Consider the following 17,574-nt stretch of genomic DNA (forward strand, 5'->3'; position numbering starts at 1 on the left):
GGCCATGCTCCCTCCCAGCTTCTCGTGCTCCCCAGCCCCCTCACAGGGTGAGAAGCAGAAAAGGCCTTGATGTTGTGCAAGCTCACACTAACCAAAACATCCCTGTGTTACCACCTCTGCTTTCACCACAAATCTAACCCACAGCCCTGTACCTGCTACTAGGGAGAAAATTCAGCTGCCAGCTGAAAGCAAGGTAACAGCACCCATTAAAGCAGGGTGGTGTGCCACGAATGAGGGCTGTAAGCAAACTGACCAACCCAGGCAGGATCACCAGGGCGGTTCCTGCCTCATTGGAAAGTGGAAGCCTCCAGGATGGAGCAAACAACATGGTCTCATCTTCCTGGTTGACATTGCCCCTTCTTCCATCCACCATCAAAGACAAGGTTACATGGCACCAGGGGGGACGTGATCCAAGCTGCATCACCATCATCACCTCTGGGATTGCAGAGCTCAGGGTGCAATGGATGGGGCAGACAACCAGTCCCACCACAGGCTGCAGGGAGGTCTCCTGGACCAGATGGATGGCAGTAGCCAAGTGAGGTCTCAAACTCTCGTGGTCTGTCTTACCTTGAAAGGACTTCACAGCATGGTATGGCTGTACACTGGTGAGGCCATGGGGGTAGATGTTGTATGGTCTGCTTGCCAGGTTCCTGAACACAATCTGAAACGATGACACCACGTTTAAGGCTCTCGGAACACTGTGGTGCCTCGAGGCTGCCCTCACTGTCCTCACAGAGGGGGGAAACGTTGGGCAGGAGTGTTCTGAGGTCAGCTACCTGCTAGCATCCAATGGGGAGGAACCCAGATGTGTCTGGAACCACAAGGTAGGAGATAGAATAGAAGTGAATACTTCTCTACCAGTCTGCACTGTCTGTGCTTCCAGGAGGTGCCTACTCTAGGGAGGGCAGGAAAATACCACAGAATCTGGAAGGAACTTTGAAAGATCATCCAGTCCAACTCCCCTGCCAGAGCAGGAATGTATTAAAGGGAAAGGGACTATTTTTAGTCTCACTTTGCATGTGAGACAGAAGAGATCACCGAGACACTAAGGATGCACAGCAGTCAACAGCTTCCAAGTGCTCCCCACTTCACTGCATGAAGCCCTCCATTTATTTCTCTGTTTAGAGAAATGTTGGATATTTATATATTGAATACAAATATTTAGCTAAATAGAAACATTCAGCTCTGTTGAGAGTCTGCCACAGGAGTTACCTCCAGCTCTATGCCCACAGCTGCACAGGGAACCCCAGGCAGGGAGCAGAAATGTGAGTCTCCTGGAAACCATCCCATTACTTCTAGCAGCAAACAAACCAAATGGTCAACTGAGGCACGTGGGGAGACACAGTCCCCAGTGCTGTGTGGTTTTGGTAACAGCACACAGATGGAGAAGAGCCGGGGATGAGAGGACACTGTTGCCTCAGAGGAAGGCGCTGGATGCCACGTGTGGACTAATTCACACGGGTCCTAAGACACCTGCAATGCAGTCAAATCAAGGGCACTGTGCCATCTCCTCTGCATCTCTGCTGGTCTCAAGAGCATTTAGCTTTAGCCTTCAGTTACATCTCCCTTCCTGCTGAACTCTGGCCATTACCAAACCTGACAGAACACCTCAAAAGCTCTGTCAGACCTCAGCCACAAACCTAGGAGGAACTGCATCAAGTTCCCAAGCTTCCCCTTCAGTCCCTCTCTGTGGAAACCAACCCTTCTTACCTTAAACTGATCTCCAACCTCCCCTTTAATGACAGGCCCCAGAATGCCCTTGTCCAGCTGATCTGATGCCTTGCGCTTCTTGAAGCTGCCGTCCTCGTACTCCACAAACATCACTTTCTTATACTTGGAACCGATGCGCTGAGGCCCAGCCTCCAGGAACAGGGCTGTCAGGTTTCTGCAGGCAAGGCAGACAGAGAGCAAACAGCCACATGCAGGATGCTGTCAGAACCACAGCAAGACCCTCCCGTTGCCCAAGGACCCTGCACAGGGGACAGACACAGTGGGGACACCCATCCCTGCAACCACCACCTGCATCCTGGGGAATGACCTCTCAAGTGAAATCTTCAGCCAGGTTGCACAGTGGCAGCCTAGGGCTGAAGCTGTCTTGGAGGGAAGTGGTAACTGTGAGAGCTGAGAGCATGGCAGGTTGTTCTGTGTCAGGGAATGCCACCTGTATGCGGGCACAAGGCAACAGAGCAGCTGCTTTTCCTTGATCATCCCAGCTCCTTCCCAGGAGCTAAAGCCAGCCCTAAGCTGGAGAGGACCTCTCCTCTGGCTTACCCTGCACGTGGGGATTTCTGCCCTGCCTGCCTTGCTGCAGTGGCTGCTGGCTGGGATCCCATCCAGGGCAGAATCCAGTGACCCCACTACCAAGCAAGTCCCAGTTGCACACAGCCCGTGTCAGCAGCGACGTTGGGACTGGTGACGAGTGTCACCAGGCAGCAATGCTGACTGAGGTATTTCTGAGGTGTCCCACTTCTACCACCTCTCCCCTGAAAAAGTGGGGCAGCATCAAGGGCTAATTGCCTCTGCCATCTAGAGCACATCCTTCCAGAGAGGGCAAGGACACCCACACCCTGGGGCTGTGGGCACGTGTCCTGGCTGTGCAGAGCCTCCTGGCTGGAAGGTAAGATGGGTCACCAGGCATTGCTGCCCTCTCAGAAGGGGCTGGCTCTGTACATCTGGGCAACAAAGAGATCAAAGTCTCTTCAGGGCATTGGGGAAAATGGAGCAAAGCCAGGTCCTGCCTTCTCACGGCCTCCCTAAGACCATTCTTGTCCTGCATCCATGCCATTAGCATTAAGAACAAAACAGTCCAGGCTGGGCAGGAGGAAAGAGCAGCCTCATAGATGCCCACTCTTACCTGTCCAGAGACACTGGCTTCACAGGGGCATAGTCCCAGTCCATTTCCTCAGCTGCGATGTAGTGAGTCCAGGTCATGGGCTTCTGTTTGGCGAAGGAGCGCACTTGGATCACGTGGTAAGTTTCCTCATCTTCCTCGGGGTACTCCACGTCTTCTGGCTCATCTGACAACTTCCCCATCTTCATCAGGCGCTCCTCCAGACACTCCTCCACCTTCACAACGGCCTCCATGCCAGCTGGGTTCAGACAAGCCAGGCAGAAAGGGTCACCCTGACGTTCCCCCAGGCTGTCCCCACCCAATGGGCCACCACATGGGTCAACCTCTGCCATCCTGCTCACGGGCCAGATGGCATGTGGATGTAACACCACGCAGCAGGAGGAGCCTTGCAGCTGTGGCACTTGGAGCTGTGACTCAGCCCAGGCCACCCCCTGAAGGTTTTGCCCCCAAACCCTTGCAGAGTGAGGTTACCTTGCTCGTGGGACAATATCTGGCAGAACATCCGAAACCAGCCAGCTGTCCCTGGCACAGTCTGGGCTGTGAGATATGTGGCAGGGGAGATTTCCAGGCTGCTGAGACGGTGGCTTCTCACCAGGAAGGTGTGGGCTTCAAAGAAGATGGAGTGGACTTCTGGCCCAGTGCCCAACCCTATCACGTGCCAATGAACCTGCTTTTTGAGGCACAGCGTGAGACCTGCAGAGAGAGAAGGGAAGGACCCAGGAATCAGCACTCTGTCCCATCCCTTGTCCCCACTCTTGGTGTCATGGACTCAGAGCTTGCCACGTGCTGGATGTGTCCCACGGGCTGCAGAGCTGGAGATGTTGCATCTGAACGTGGATTAACATCTGAGCAAAACAGAGGCACAGGCCACATCACCCCCCTGAGATGAGATTTACAGGGTTGGGGGCTCATAGAAGGATGCAATGGCAAAAGAGGCAGATGTGCTCCTTGACTCTAAACAGGGGAATCAGGAATAGGGAAGAAGAATCATTTCTCTGGCCATAGCATTGGCAAGCCTGATACTAAATCATTGTGTCTGGGGCAGGGCTCCAGCATCTCCTTGGCAGCAGTTGAAATACCCCATAAAAAGTGCAGAGAGAGGTCACCAGGATTATCTGAAGACTGGAGAAAACTCCTTCCTCAGAGAAAGCCCAAGAGCTCATTGTGCTGAGGAAACGGGACAGGACTTGACTGCATCCCAAAAACATTTTCCTGGGGAGAAATCAGCGTGTGCTGAAGGGCTTTGTAATCTAGCAGGGAAGTGAGTAACAAGGAAGAGTTCCTGGAAGCTGAAGCCAAACAAATACAGAGTCAAGCGCTTGTTTTTGCCACTGAGGTGACTGGAACAGATCCCAGGAGACTGGGAGGAGACAGGGTGGAGGCTCCATCCTGAGGCCCTCAGCGTTCCATTGCCATCTCTCCATCAGACACCTCTCAGGGCACGTCCCACAGGCAAATGGGGTTGCTGGGTGCAGGTAGACACCTTCTCAAGGTAGAAACCTACTGTACAGGCACAGTGGCACAGATTAATCATGAGTTCTACTTCAGTTCTTAAACTCCATGGATCAACCAATTGAGGAGACTTTTGCTTTTGCCTTTTATTGGAGAACAGCCAGACCCAGGTGGGAGGTTTCACACTGTGGTTCACCAAAGGTGCTGATGGAAATTGGTCTCCTGGCAGTGCTTTGCCTTGGAGATTCTTCACTCTCAGGCAGCTCTGAGCCTTCTCCCAGAAGAAGAGCAGAAAATGCCAGCTATTGTCTTCACTCAGACCACAAACAGCCTTTTGTTTTAAGCAGGCTGAAAGGAGGCCTTATCACCTCTTTACAACTGACTGAAAGAAAGCTGTAGGAGGGTGTCAGTCTCTTCTCCCAAGCAGCAACTTGACAGGATGAGAGGAAATGGCCTCAAGTTGCACCAGAGGAGGTTTAGATTGGATGTTCTGAACAATTCCTTCACTGAAAGGGTTGTGAGACACTGGGATAGGCTGTCCAGGGAAGCAGTTGAGTCACCATCCCTGGAGGTGTTTAGAAGGCATCTAGATGGGGTGCTGAGGGACATGCTTTAGTGGCAGACTTGGCAGTGTCAGGTTTACAGTGGGACTTGATAATCTGAACGGTCTTTCCCAAGCAGACCCGTTCTGTGATGCTGTTACACAAACCACACAGAGGTGTGTTGTCAGACCCAGGCTACTGAAAGCTGAATTTCCTCCTCGGTGCTACCTCCAGCTTTGTTCACAGGGCTGCAAAAGATGAAATCCTTTGCTACCAGCACTATTTCTGGAGCTCTCCAAAAAGCTCAGCTGCACCTGGCAACACAGATGGATGGGAACAAGCCCTATAAACGGACAAGGCAGGACAAGGAGTTGAGATGTGATAGGGTGAACATATTCTACCAACATCCTACCAGATCCATCACCTGGGAGCTCCTTTTTGATGACTTTTCTCATGTCCTTGCACAAGCTACCTTGACTTTACAGATGCAGCTACAGCCCTGCTCCTGGCAGAGCAGCACTCACCGGGCAGGGAGCCGTTGATGTAGCCATTGATGGAGTGCAGCTCTGTCCTCTCGTGAGGCAGGGGCTGAAGCTCAGAGTACCAGCTTTTCCCTATGGAGAGAGGAGAACATAATCATCTTTCACTTGACAGCATTTCAAAGAACAAACAAACCAAAGGATATCTTCCCATTGGGAGGAAACAGGATAAAAAGGCAAAACCAGGGAGGTCAGCTGTGTGGTGCCTGTTGGAAATCCACTGCAGACCTGCCCATGGCTCTGCATCAGTGTGGTGGTGACCATTGCATGTGACAGGGCATCACTCCCCTGCAGCTTTAGCCAGGGTGTTGAGAACAAGGCCAGGGCATGGGAGGGGAGAGCTGCAGGGGCTGCAAGCTCCTGGCACCTGAGGAACAGAAGAAGATGGCACCAGGAGCGTGTTGTGGCCTTACAAGGCTCAAACCCTTGGGAGGCAGCGTGGCGGTTGGGCAGCTGCACTCACACCACGGCTAAGCACGTGCCCCAGACCAGGCTGAATCCAGGGGCTGACATGGGGCAACAGGGCACTTACCTTCATCAAACACTGCAAAGAGCAAAACGAACTCCTGCTGTGCACCCTCGTTCCCATTGCTCTCCAGGGTCCCTGCAAGATGCCATGGACAGATCTCTGTAAAGGTCAGCAAGCACCATGCCTGTTTCCCAAGGGAATTCCCTTTGTGCCCTCCAAGAACTGGCAAATCAAGGCCAGGCTGTGGATTGCTTTTCTCATGTCTCACAACTGGCACAGCCCTGTTTCCATCCTTGCAGTCCCCAAAAGCCCACAGTTGAGAGGCAGCTAAAAGGCATCAAAAGGTCAGTTTGTGCTGCCTTCCCCTCCCAGGTTCTCAGGATCCACTTAGTCACCTGGAAGAGCCCGTTTTATCTCACCCACTCATTAGCACTAGGAGGCTGTCTAGACTTCACTCAGTGGAGAAACTACTGGTGAGTCACTGGAGTCTGCAGATAGTGCCCTGGGAGGAGCTGACTTCTGCTCATTCCTCTCCAGTGACTACAGATAGATCTCCACAGCTACCCCCAGGAGCTGCCTCAACCAGGGCTGACCAATCTCACTCCAGGTAAACTTCTTTGTGCCTTGCACCCAGAAAGTATAAAGTCAGGATTTTATCAACTCCATGTTTATCTCCCCCTTCTCTCCATGAAGGGAGGAGAGCAGGCACAGGTACTGTGACCCACGTGTCCCGCTGAAGCAAACCTCCCCTTGTTCTTCTGGCCAAGCCCTGGCTGACAGTCAGTGACCACAGCTTGGTGAAGGTCTGAAGGAAAGACAAACATTTAAGCCTCCCTAGCAATTCACTTTATCTATGTGGTCTGAAATCTTGCCAAGGAAAAAAGCCCCCTTCTTCCCTCCAAACCTGAAGCGGGTCAGGCTTGTGCTCTGGGAAGGGACTGGGGGGAACCGGCCAAACCCCAGAAGTGCTGTTGTTGACCTGAGCTCACTGACTCCACTGCCACGTTCAGCCTCTTGAAGGCATCTTTGATTTCTCTGCTTTCCAGCTCCCAGCTGCCTGTGTCCTGTCCCTCCCTGTGCTGGGGCCTGTCCCTGTGCTGTCCTCACCGGGTCGGCACACGAGCAGCGCTCCCATCAAACCCGAGTTGATGTCCCTCACGCTGTCGGTGTTGGAGCAGTAGGAGTGGGTCAGGCATGAGGAGTCACCATCTGTTGGGCCCTGATTTTCCTGGATCTTCCAGATGTATGTGTATGTCTTCCCTGGATCCACCTTGTCACCCTCTTTCTCTGGCTGGCTGGTCTCGTCCTCATACCCTGCACCTAAAGCCAAAGGAACAGCCAAATGTCACTGAAGGTTCATCCCCAAGACACCACAGCTACAGAAATGACTCTGCCCCCAACCCAGAGCGCAGAATCTCTCCACCACAGCCCCCAGGGCCAGCCTGAGCCCCACTGCAGGTGGCTGGTCTCAGGGCAGTGAGCAAGAGCTGTGCTGGAGGCTGCGTTGGGCTGTGCATCCCACCACCTGCCCTAATGCTGGAGGGCACAGTCTTATTGGCCCTGAGCAGCCAGGCTCAGGTTTAACTTGTGCATTAGGCTCAGGTTTAACTTGTGCATTAGGCTCAGGTTTAAGCTGTGCATTAGTCTCAGGTTTAAGCTGTGCATTAGGCTCAGGTTTAACTTGTGCATTAGTCTCAGGTTTAACTTGTGCATTAGGCTCAGGTTTAAGCTGTGCATTAGTCTCAGGTTTAAGCTGTGCATTAGGCTCAGGTTTAACTTGTGCATTAGGCTCAGGTTTAACTTGTGCATTAGTCTCAGGTTTAAGCTGTGCATTAGGCTCAGGTTTAACTTGTGCATTAGGCTCAGGTTTAAGCTGTGCATTAGGCTCAGGTTTAAGCTGTGCATTAGCTCTACAGTTGATAAGGGATGGCTCATCTCAGCTGATTTCTAGGCTGGGTGTGGATTTGTTGCGAAGCCACGTCTGACCATCTGTCCTCACAGAGGGATGTGAACAGTGGGCTTGGGGAGGGACATGCCCCCTCACTGGCAGGCAGACAGCAGAGCAGGAGCTACTTGGCCAAGGGCTTGCAGCCCCTGGCTACTGCCTGGCTCACCTTCTGACGCCTTCCAGTAGGACACCCCGACGGCGTGGAGGTTGTAGGGGCGGGAGGCCAGGTTCTTAAACGTGATGACCACTGTGTCATAGACTTCTGCTCTGATGGTGGGACCCAGGAGACCTGAAGAGGGAAAGACAACAGTCAGGCAGCTCACACCCAGCCATAGGTCCCAGAGGGTTTTGGCTTTCCACCTGCAGTCAGCAGTTGTCCCTCACACAGCATAGCAGCATCAACTGCAGCACCCCCAGCAAGGCTCCCTGCATCCCCAGCAGCTCTGCTCTGCTGGGACTCTACCCAGGTGCTTTCCCATTCCTGGCCAAGGAGCTGCCAGCACCCAGACCAGGATGAGTTTGGCCACTGTTAAGGAGAGCCAGGGCTCACTGTGCTGTGGGTGCTTCTTACCCATCCACGCTGGCTTGGGCTTGGGCTGTGTGAATGAGGCATCAGGGTACTCCACAAACACGGCCTTCCTGAACCGAGGAGGGACAGCAGGCACGGGGGGCCGTGGGCTGGGCTGCCCTGACGTGCTGCAGGAGGAAGAAAAAGCCAAGGCTGATTGCTTTGACAGCCACAACCACGGACGGGCAGCAGCCATCCTCTTCCTCCCCTCCCCACCACCTTGCCTGGGACGTGCCAGCCCTGGGGATCACTCACCCTCTTGTGTCTTTTGGGTTTCCTGACAACCCTCAGGTGTGTCACAGGTGACCACATGGCAATGACTAATGTCTCATGGTGTTGACATGAGGACAAGAGGCACCAGAGCCTTTACCCAGCTGCAGGTGGGAGTGAGCCCAGCCACAAGCATTGCTGCCAGCCTCCTGCCTCATCCTTTGCCAGCTTTGTGCTTCCTCACCAGCAGAACTGAGGTACTTGGGGTGCTGCCATAGCAGTGCTACGGTGGCCTCTGCTCCACAGCAGTTCCATCACCCCACTCTGAGCACCTTCAGCTGTGGCAAACGTGGGACATCACGTGTAACCTGGAGCATCCTCCCCATTTCCCCCTCAGAGCCCATCTCTTGGGCTGCATGGCAGGTCACAGAGGTTTGCTCTGTGTTCTCAACAATGTCTCCACATCAGTTGCTTTTCTGACCAAACTGGGATGTACAGCCAGACTCTAGTAAAACACTCCCTGAAGCAGGAGGATAAAGGAGCCTGGTGTGTCTTTCACACCCTGCTTATCTCTGCTGGCCACTTTCTATCTGTAAGCAGCTCAACAGATTCATTTTCCAAGAGGAATCCAGCATGTTTATCAGGATAACAAAGCCATTCATTTCCCCAGGGATTTTGGAGGCTTGCTTATCTGGCACCAGCAGCCAGACAGCCCACTTCCAACCTTGTTTTGTTTGGAGCAAAAGCCAGGTGGTATTCTCCTCCCTCTGAAGAAGCAGGGAGGATGGCTCTACCCCTCTGACTAAGCCTTCTTGCACGATGTGGTTCCCTTTGTGACTCTTCCTCAAGAGGAAGAGGAAGGAGCCAGAATGACTCAGATCTAGGAAAGGGTGATGCACGCTCGCCCTCACGCTGCCAGCTGCAGGATGCTGCCAGAGGACTGGGGTTCACCCTCCCTGGGGGCAGAGCAGGACAGGTGCCCATGAAAACCTTCCACGTGCCCTGTTCCTGCCTTTCCTACCACAGCTATAACCCAGGAAGCCCCCAGCAGCCACAGCCCCCGTCAGCAGGGCTGTTGCCTTCAGCTGACTTTGCTCACAAGCTGGTATCATTCCTGTCTCCTTGGCAATAGGGTCTGAGCCAAGCTCTGCTCTCCAGGGTGACCCCATGCTGGGAAGTGGCAGTGCCACAGGCATTGGGCTGTCTACTGTCCAGAAGTTGTGCCTTAATCTCGACCTCACAGAAAGCTCAGCTTTGGAAACACATCCCTGAGCTATGAGGGTCTGGTCCTGCTAATGGAAACACATCCCTGAGCTATGAGAGTCTGGTCCTGCTAATGCTGCAGTAAACAAGGCAGAAATCCTCTGGAGCCAGGGGAATGTCAGGGCATGGCTGGGATGAGACCCATGGGGCTCAGCACTGGGTCCCAGCTGGCATAGCAGAGCCTGACAGCCTTTGCAAGGGACAAGGAGGCAGAGTGCAGAGCAGGGATGTCTGACCCAACTGTTTCTGGGTGGACTTGGGGTCCCTGTGGACTTCCTACCCCAAGGGTGGCTGGAGCCGAGGCAGGGAGAGTTGTTCCTGGCGCCTCTGATCAGCATTGTTAGACACATTATCTGTTCATCTCCTGGAGCCAGGAGATGGCCAAGATAAACACCCTGTGTTGCTGAAACACTCAAACGTGGGCTGCTGCTATGTGGCCATCAGCTCTGAGCTGGAGCTGACTGCTGGGGCCAGCTGAGGATGTGCTGCTCCCAGCAACGACCTTGCTGGGAAGGTTGTGTTCAGGAGGAAGAGAAACTGAACTCATGGGGAAGGCATAAGTAGCTCTGGCCTGGTGTGCTCTAGCCCTTGCATTTGGCAGAGCTTTCCACAAATGTGCCAGAGAAACCACTGGATCCAAGCAGGGTCCTGCCTGGAGGTGCACCTTTGGAGGCTGCCATGAGATGCTGGTACTGGGAGGAGAATGAGAAGAAGACACCTCACACACAGCTCTGAGGCACCTCAGCTCTGCTCCTGCCACACTCTCCTGGCTTGTGCCTGCATGCCCCTTCTCCCCAGCTTGGCTGCTCCCCTGTGCCCTCCCTGTGCAGGGGGAACCATGCTGAGGCTGCAGGGTCATGGATAGGCACAGCCATGCCAAGCAAGCCCCAGTTCTCACTCTGACTTCCCAGGGAGCTGTGCTGGGGTGGAGCAGAGCACCAAATCCCTCTGAGAACCCCAAAGTTATCTTTCCTCATGTTACTGAAGGCCAAGAGACCTCAGAATACCTGCTGATGGGCTGCTTGTCCCCAGGACACAGCCAGGTTCCTGAGTCACTCCTGGGTCAGAAACAGTGCACAAGCCCATCACTGAAGCTAATGCCAAGACAGGGCTGAATCAACAGCGTGAGTGAACTCACCTCCAGCACAGCCTGAGGGATCTGAGTGTGTGAGTAAAAGCAGGGCAGGGGATAAAATGGAGCTTGCTGGATATAATTCTACTGAAGTAACTAAAGGGGGGGGGGGGAAAGCCCCATAAGTGTGTGCAGGGAGTGTGGCAGCCAGCCAGGCTGACCTGGCTCATCACTGCAGCCTGGCCTCCAGCACACAACCACAGCTCCTCACTGCTCAAGCCAGAGTGGGGCTGAGATGGGGCTGTGGGCTGACATTGCCCCAGAACAGAGCCTGGGGAAGGGGATGTGGCAGCAGAGCAGAGAGAAGGGGTATGGCTTGATCTATAGGGAATGTATCCATCCAGCTCTGCTCCCTACACTGAGCTCAGAACTGACCCTTCACAGCCAGCTGCCTGCAGACACCCTCAGCAAGGCAACTCCTGCTTCTCCTTGCTACTGCAAAGCATTTGGGCAAAACAAGCATGCCTTCCTCCTTCTTGCCACTGCTTACAAACACCATCCTTTGCTCAAACACTAATAATGGTTTCCATTCCCTAGAGGAAAAAGCTCAGCCTCAGCAGTGTAATGGCCACAAAGATATGCAACCACTAAAGCTGGCTGTCCCCTGGGCCTTTGCTGCTCTGTGCCAGGGGGATGCAGCAGGCAAGCACAGGACCTCATCTCCCCTCACATCTCCCTGAAGCTCCCAGGAAGCAGAGCAGAAGAGCACAGGCTGGAGAACCAGCTCATGGTCCTGAGCACGGACTTTAAAGGGTCACAGGCAAACGGCATTAAGAGAGAGCAGTGCAGGGTAGCACAGAGCAGGTCTGCATCTCTCTGTGCTGATTTATTCCAGGTGTGCATTATCAGGGGATGCACTTAGTGCCCACAAACATCCATTCCCAGCTGCACCAGCAGCTCAGTGCACCCACCCTGCCAGGCTGCCCCCCATGCACCTGCCCTGGCTCACAGTGCTGCGTGTGCCAGGCTGGGAGAACACTCACAGCAGAGTGCTGGAACTGCAACCAAAAGAGCTTTACCTTGCAGGTGCTTGTAGCACAGAGAGCAGGTCGCTGTGCACGTAGTCCCAGGAGGTTTCCACTGCCCCAATGTAGTACCTTCTGACCTTGCCAATGCTCTTCTCAACCAGGCACAGGAGGAGGAGGCTCTGCAGGGCTCGTGCCAGCATCGTGCCTGTCAGCTGGGGACTGCTCTGGCTTCAAGAGTCAAAAGGAAGGAATGAGAGAGGAGAGAAAAGCCTTTATCTTCTTCTCCAGCTGTTGAAATCCATGGGAGACGATGACTTAACCTGGGGAGATTCCCAAAGGCATCGGGAGAGGAATCACGGCAGCGGGTAACTGCAGAGAGGAGCGCGTGAGCAATGGGCTCTCCCTCTCTTCCTCTGGGGTGGCAGTGACAGGAGGAGAGGAAAAAACAAAAGGAAAGGGAAGGCAAGTGCAGCAGTGAGCTGTGCTGCAGGGCCTGGCTGGCTCAGCCTCCCGCCAGCGCCTGGGAGCGAGGTGAGGAAAGGGAGGCTCCCGGAGGAAGGGGAATCGAGGTGCGGCCCCTGCCTGCTCCCACCTTCCCTCTCACTGCTGAGGGGAAGGAGCAGCTCAGCACCCTGCAACTGCCCTGCCAGGGCTACAGGAGCCTTTCTTTCCCCCTGTCACAGGGTTTGTACCTGGGGCTGGAGTCCCCCAGGGAGCTGACAGCTGCCCTTTGTATCCACCAGCCTGAGGAAATGGTGATGAGGGGAAAAGCTGACTGCAGGATGCAGGTGACTCCTTACTGAGAAGGACAGAGTGCTCCCTCAGTGCTGGGAGCCTGCAGGGCACTTCTCATCTGCAGGGGCAGTGCTGGAGGTGAGGAGAAAGCAGGGATGCACAAGTGCATGTGTGGGGTGTATCCCTCTTCCCTAGGTGCCTGCACCCCAAAGGGGATGATACAGCTGCACAACCTGCCTTTGAGCCACGTGGGAAGGAGAGGGTTGGGATGATCCCCTGGGGCTCCCTCCCAGCTGCTCCTCACCCTTCTCCTTTTCTGGCAGAGCAGCTCAGAGAAGATGCACTGAAACCTTTTTTTGCAAGTTTCTTCCACTTTGAACTCAGCTTTTCAGTATCTCTATTTAAAAAGCACAGGAAATCCCCTACTCACACCCCAAATGCACACACACACACACACACACACACACACGCTGGCACGTGGCTCTCCTGCAGCTCACCATGGCAGGAAGGTGGGGAGGAACCTCCTGCCTGTTCCTGGAATCAGCTGGGTGAGGGAGGTGGGGAAATGTCCCATAAATCACACTGCAGGGCAGCAGCAGTGCGATGGGTGTTGTGACCCCTTTGGTGACCGTCCCAGTGTGTGGGGAAGCATCCCTGTGACAGGTTCTGGTGCTTACGCAAGAGAGGGAGGCAGTGGGGATGGTAGAGGGTGCTTTGGGGTCCTAGATGGGGTAGGTGGGACAGATAGGGCAAGGGACAGGGGACAGGAGCTGAACACCCTGGGTAGGAGCAATCCCAGTGCATGCAGGAGCTGTGTGCCCAATGTGGCCAGCATCGTGCCCTCGTGGGCAAGAAGCCAGTGGCATCCTGGGCTGGGTTAGAAGGGCTGTGGGCAGGAGGTCAGAGAGGTTCTGCTCCCCCTCTGCTCTGCCCTGTGAGACCACATCTGGAATATTGTGTCCAGCTCTGAGTCCCTCAGTTGCAGAAGGACAGGGAGCTGCTGGAGAGTTCAGCACAGGGCACAGAGATGCTGGAGTGGAGCATCTGCCTTGGGCTGAAAGGCTGAAGGAGCTGGGGCTCTGCAGCTTGGAGAAGAGGAGCCTGAGGGCTGAGCTCAGGAATGGTTCCAGATGCATCAAGGGTGGGTGTGAGGAGGCTGGAGCCAGGCTGTGCTCAGGGATGGCCAGTGACAGGACAAGGGGCAACAAGCTGGAACTGAAGAGGTTCCAGAGAGACACAAGGACAAAGTTGTTCCCTGTTGAGGTGAGGGAGCACTGGCAGGGGCTGCCCAGATGGGCTGTGGAGGCTCCTACTCTGGAGACATCCCAACCCAGCTGGTTCCTGTGTGCCCTGCTCTAGGTGGTGCTGCCCTGGCAGGGGGATTGCACTGGCTGAGCTCTGCAGGTCCCTTCCAGCCCTTGAGTCTGTGACTCTGTGTAACACATTCCCCAGTGTCCCACTGCTGCACACAGCCCAGCAATGACCTTGAGCATCCAGCCCCATGGGCTTGGTGACAGCTCTCTGTCCCCTTCCCTCAGAGAAGGGCCATTTCTCACCAACTCATTGCCCACTCCTCTCCCTGTTCCAGCCCTGGGGCTGAAGGGGACAAACCATCCCAGGCAGTTTGTCTGGTTGGGGCTGCCACGGCAGCATCAAGGAGCACCCGGGGGGACTCCCCCTCGCCCTGGGTAAAACCCCAGCCCATGGAGGGGCTGCCCACTCCTTCCTGTGCTTGCCCAGCAGCAGCCAGAGCTCTCCCCCCTGCACCACCCAGCTTGCTCCCACAGAGGCCAAAAGCCAGGAGGAACGTGTTTCCTCCAGCTCCTGAGCCGGTGCCTGGCTGCACACCCAGCCTGGGGCTCCTTCTCTTCACAAGGAGAATGGGCAGCAGCTCACCTCGTGTTTTCCAGCAGGTATTTTGAGGCAAATCAAGTGCTGTGTCACATTCAGGAGTGGCTCAGGTGCTTTGTACCACCTGATGTGGTGAATTAGAAGCATATTGCTGGAGGGGAGGTCCAGGAGAGGCGTGGGAGATCCAGCCTGTGCTTCTGGCACCGGTGTCTCCTCCTCTGCTCACCCAGAGAGGCTGGAAAAGGTGTTTCTTCTATGATTCTATGATTCCAGAAACAATCAGATGGGAGAAATGTTGGCAAGCAGACAATATGAGCATGGAGAGGGCAGTGGGAGGGTGGCAGCGTGCGATGGGCATGCAGGAGGGATGGAGGTGGCTGTCAGGAGGGATGCTCCAGCAGGAGAGCTGCATGGGGCAGCATGGGGGTTTGCTGCCTCTAACCCTGGCAGGGAGGCTCCAGGCACATGCAGGGGTCACAGAGGGGAGCCAGGCAGATCTTCCCCTGGGGGCTGCAGTCACAGGAGCCTGTACACAGTGAGAAATGTCTGGTTGTGGCATTGGCAGCTGCTGAATTGCTGAGTTTAACCATTTCCAGTTATCAGGAGGCAGCTCCAGATTCCTGTCCCACAGATATAAGAGTAAACCAGAGAGATGGGGTCCAACCTAAGGGAATAGAAAGGAAATTCTATTATCAAGATACTTGAGGCTGTGGAGAGGGGAATCCAGGTGTGAAACTGGAGGATGCTTGGGAATAACTTGGGGAGGGGGCCCAGGTGATGGCTGTGGCTGCACACACTGTGGGACATGCTCTGTGTGGGCATGTGAGAGCCAACATGTGCCAGTGCCAGCCAGGCACCCACAGACAACCTGGCTCTCTCCATCCCAGCCTGCTGAGCTGCAGCCCACATGCCCCAGCAAGAGCACTTATGGCCCCAGCAAGTGGGGCTAATGCTGCTTTGGTGCTTGTGTGAATGATGCAGACCCACACAGGTGCCACTGCAAAGCACCAGCATGGCCCATGCATGGCATGAGCCAGGCTGCAGCAGCTGTGCCTTTGAGAAAGCTGAGGAGAGGCAGTGGCAGCCCAGTCCTGCCTGGAGTGAGGCACAGCATGAGCACATCTGCCCATCTCCAAACCTTGCCAGGGCACTGTCCTCCCGTGCAAAATGTGATGGGGATGCCAGAACAGGCTCCTGCCACTGAGAGGCTTGGAGAATCCTGCTTGGCCAGAGCCAAGGACCCACATGCATGCAGAAAGTGCTGCTTGTTTCCCTGAATTGTGCAGTTCTCAGCTCAATGCAGGGCTGGGACAGATAAAAATGACTCAGAACAAAGTGAGCCATGTCTAATCTCCCCTGGGGCTTTTCTTTTGTGTGTATGTGAGAGAGTGAGTGACTCACAGCATCTCCCTGGGAATGCAGAGTATTTGGCAGCAGCAGGCAGCCCCAGGGAGCTCACCCTTCCCAGCACACACGTGGGCAGGGGGCACTGAGACACTGCCAGTGCTGTGTGGCACCAAGGATCTGGCAGAAGGACCAGCCACAGCCCTTTGTACCAGCATTTCCAAGCTGGAGCATCTCCTGCTGCTGCCCACATCCCACCTGGACCCTGCCTGCCCTAGGCAGGGCTCAGTTTTGGTGTTCCAGAGAGTGAAACAACAGTCTGAGGGCTGCCAGGACACATCCCTGCTCTTCACAGCTCTGACCTGGGAAAGTCCCTGCTGTGTGGGCTTGCTGTGCTTACTCCCCATGCTGCCAGCACAGTGTTGGCTGGCTCCTGCCCAGCCCATTGGCCCTGGCCATGCTGACACTTTTGGTTTCACCAATGCCACAGGAAATCCCTGTCACCTTTCCAGAGCCTCCCTGCACAGCTGGACTGAAGGATGCTATTGGGATCTCCAGCCTCCTCTCTGGAGGTTTGAGTCACAGGGGATGTGTTTATCCTGTGTAACCAGCCCCATTGTGCTCTGCAAGGGCAGAGGTTGCTGTAGGGGAGTTGCTTTCTATCAGAACCCACTGTCTCAGGAAGAAAAAACCACTAAAACAAACTCCCAGCCAAGAAGTGGCATTTCTCCTGGTGCTTTTGTCTCCATCCAGGCTGCTGCAAGACCAGCCCAGATGGAGAGACAAACCCTGGCCTTAGTGCAGATAAACCACAGCAGGAGCAAAGTCCACCCCTGCCCTTGGGAGAAAAAACCCTCGCTCCTTTGGAATCAAGGCTCCAGGCTGAAGGAGAAGTGCCTGGCAGATCTGGCTTGGCTGCTGCATCCCAGCAATGACAAAGAGGGGCTGCAGCCCCATGCAGCTCCCAGCAGGACCCCCAGGGAGCAGCAGCACAGCAGGACTGATGGCAGCACCACCCCTGAGTGCAGAGCAAGTCTTTGAGCTTGTCTAACCCCAGAGCAGAAATGCTGACAGGGAGGAGGTCCCAAAGTCAGGCTTGCTCCCCTCCCCTGGCTTTCCCTGCAGTAAGTGGATGAGAGGAGCATTTCTCCTTTCCCCTTTCTCAGGTCAGAGGCCTCTCTGAATGCCTCAGGCAGCAGGAGCACAGCAGCCACGGTCCTGACACGGGGCTGTGCCTGCAGGCAGTGGGGAGGACAAGCAGCCAGGGCTCTCACTGCCCAGAGGATGCTCCCTGTGGCTGCTGCCTTTGCACAGCTCCTGCTAAAGCATCTTTCCACCTCAAAGTGCCAGAGCAGCCTGGAGAATATGAGAGCAGCCTCCTTGCCTGCTTAGATGAAACTCAGATCAATTGCTGTCCCCTGGGCTTGCTTGGAGGGTTGCTGCTGCTGGGTCAGCCTGCAGATTGGATCATATTCCCCAGGAGTGTCTGGCTGCAGTGTCTGTTGTGCACTGTGCTTAGCTCACCTCCTGATTCCCTGCACTCCCCAAGAAGCCTCTCTCCTCCACAGATGCTGTGGTTGGGGCTGGGGCATGGGGCACCCTGCCTAACCCATTCTTCCCCAGTGCTGAGTGCTGCTCAGCCCTGGCACCTTTGCACTGACAGATTACTCTTGAGCCAGAAAAGGGGCCAAATACAACAAGA

General features: G+C 55.0%; 1 protein-coding gene across 8 annotated transcripts in view; it reads right to left on the bottom strand.

The window, feature by feature from the left end:
• Positions 1-14,645, bottom strand: part of F8 (coagulation factor VIII) — a 32,641-nt gene extending 17,996 nt beyond the window's left edge. For 7 of the 8 annotated variants that reach the window (XM_062006811.1, XM_062006805.1, XM_062006807.1 and 4 more), the window contains exons 1-10: positions 11,994-12,398; positions 8,373-8,497; positions 7,968-8,090; positions 6,961-7,173; positions 5,917-5,988; positions 5,370-5,459; positions 3,323-3,544; positions 2,855-3,089; positions 1,711-1,885; positions 568-661 (exon numbers count right to left, since the gene is read on the bottom strand). In XM_062006811.1, the coding sequence (XP_061862795.1) occupies positions 568-661; positions 1,711-1,885; positions 2,855-3,089; positions 3,323-3,544; positions 5,370-5,459; positions 5,917-5,988; positions 6,961-7,173; positions 7,968-8,090; positions 8,373-8,497; positions 11,994-12,142 (1,498 nt within the window). In that variant the 5' untranslated portion in view covers positions 12,143-12,398. Of the gene's footprint in view, positions 1-567; positions 662-1,710; positions 1,886-2,854; positions 3,090-3,322; positions 3,545-5,369; positions 5,460-5,916; positions 5,989-6,960; positions 7,174-7,967; positions 8,091-8,372; positions 8,498-11,993; positions 12,399-14,573 lie in introns of those variants that run through there. The other variant, XM_062006804.1, reaches the window with a different exon arrangement.
• Positions 14,646-17,574: the final 2,929 nt, after the last annotated feature.

Source organism: Colius striatus, chromosome 13 (assembly GCF_028858725.1).
Source record: "Colius striatus isolate bColStr4 chromosome 13, bColStr4.1.hap1, whole genome shotgun sequence".
In the NCBI taxonomy this organism is placed as follows: domain Eukaryota; kingdom Metazoa; phylum Chordata; class Aves; order Coliiformes; family Coliidae; genus Colius; species Colius striatus.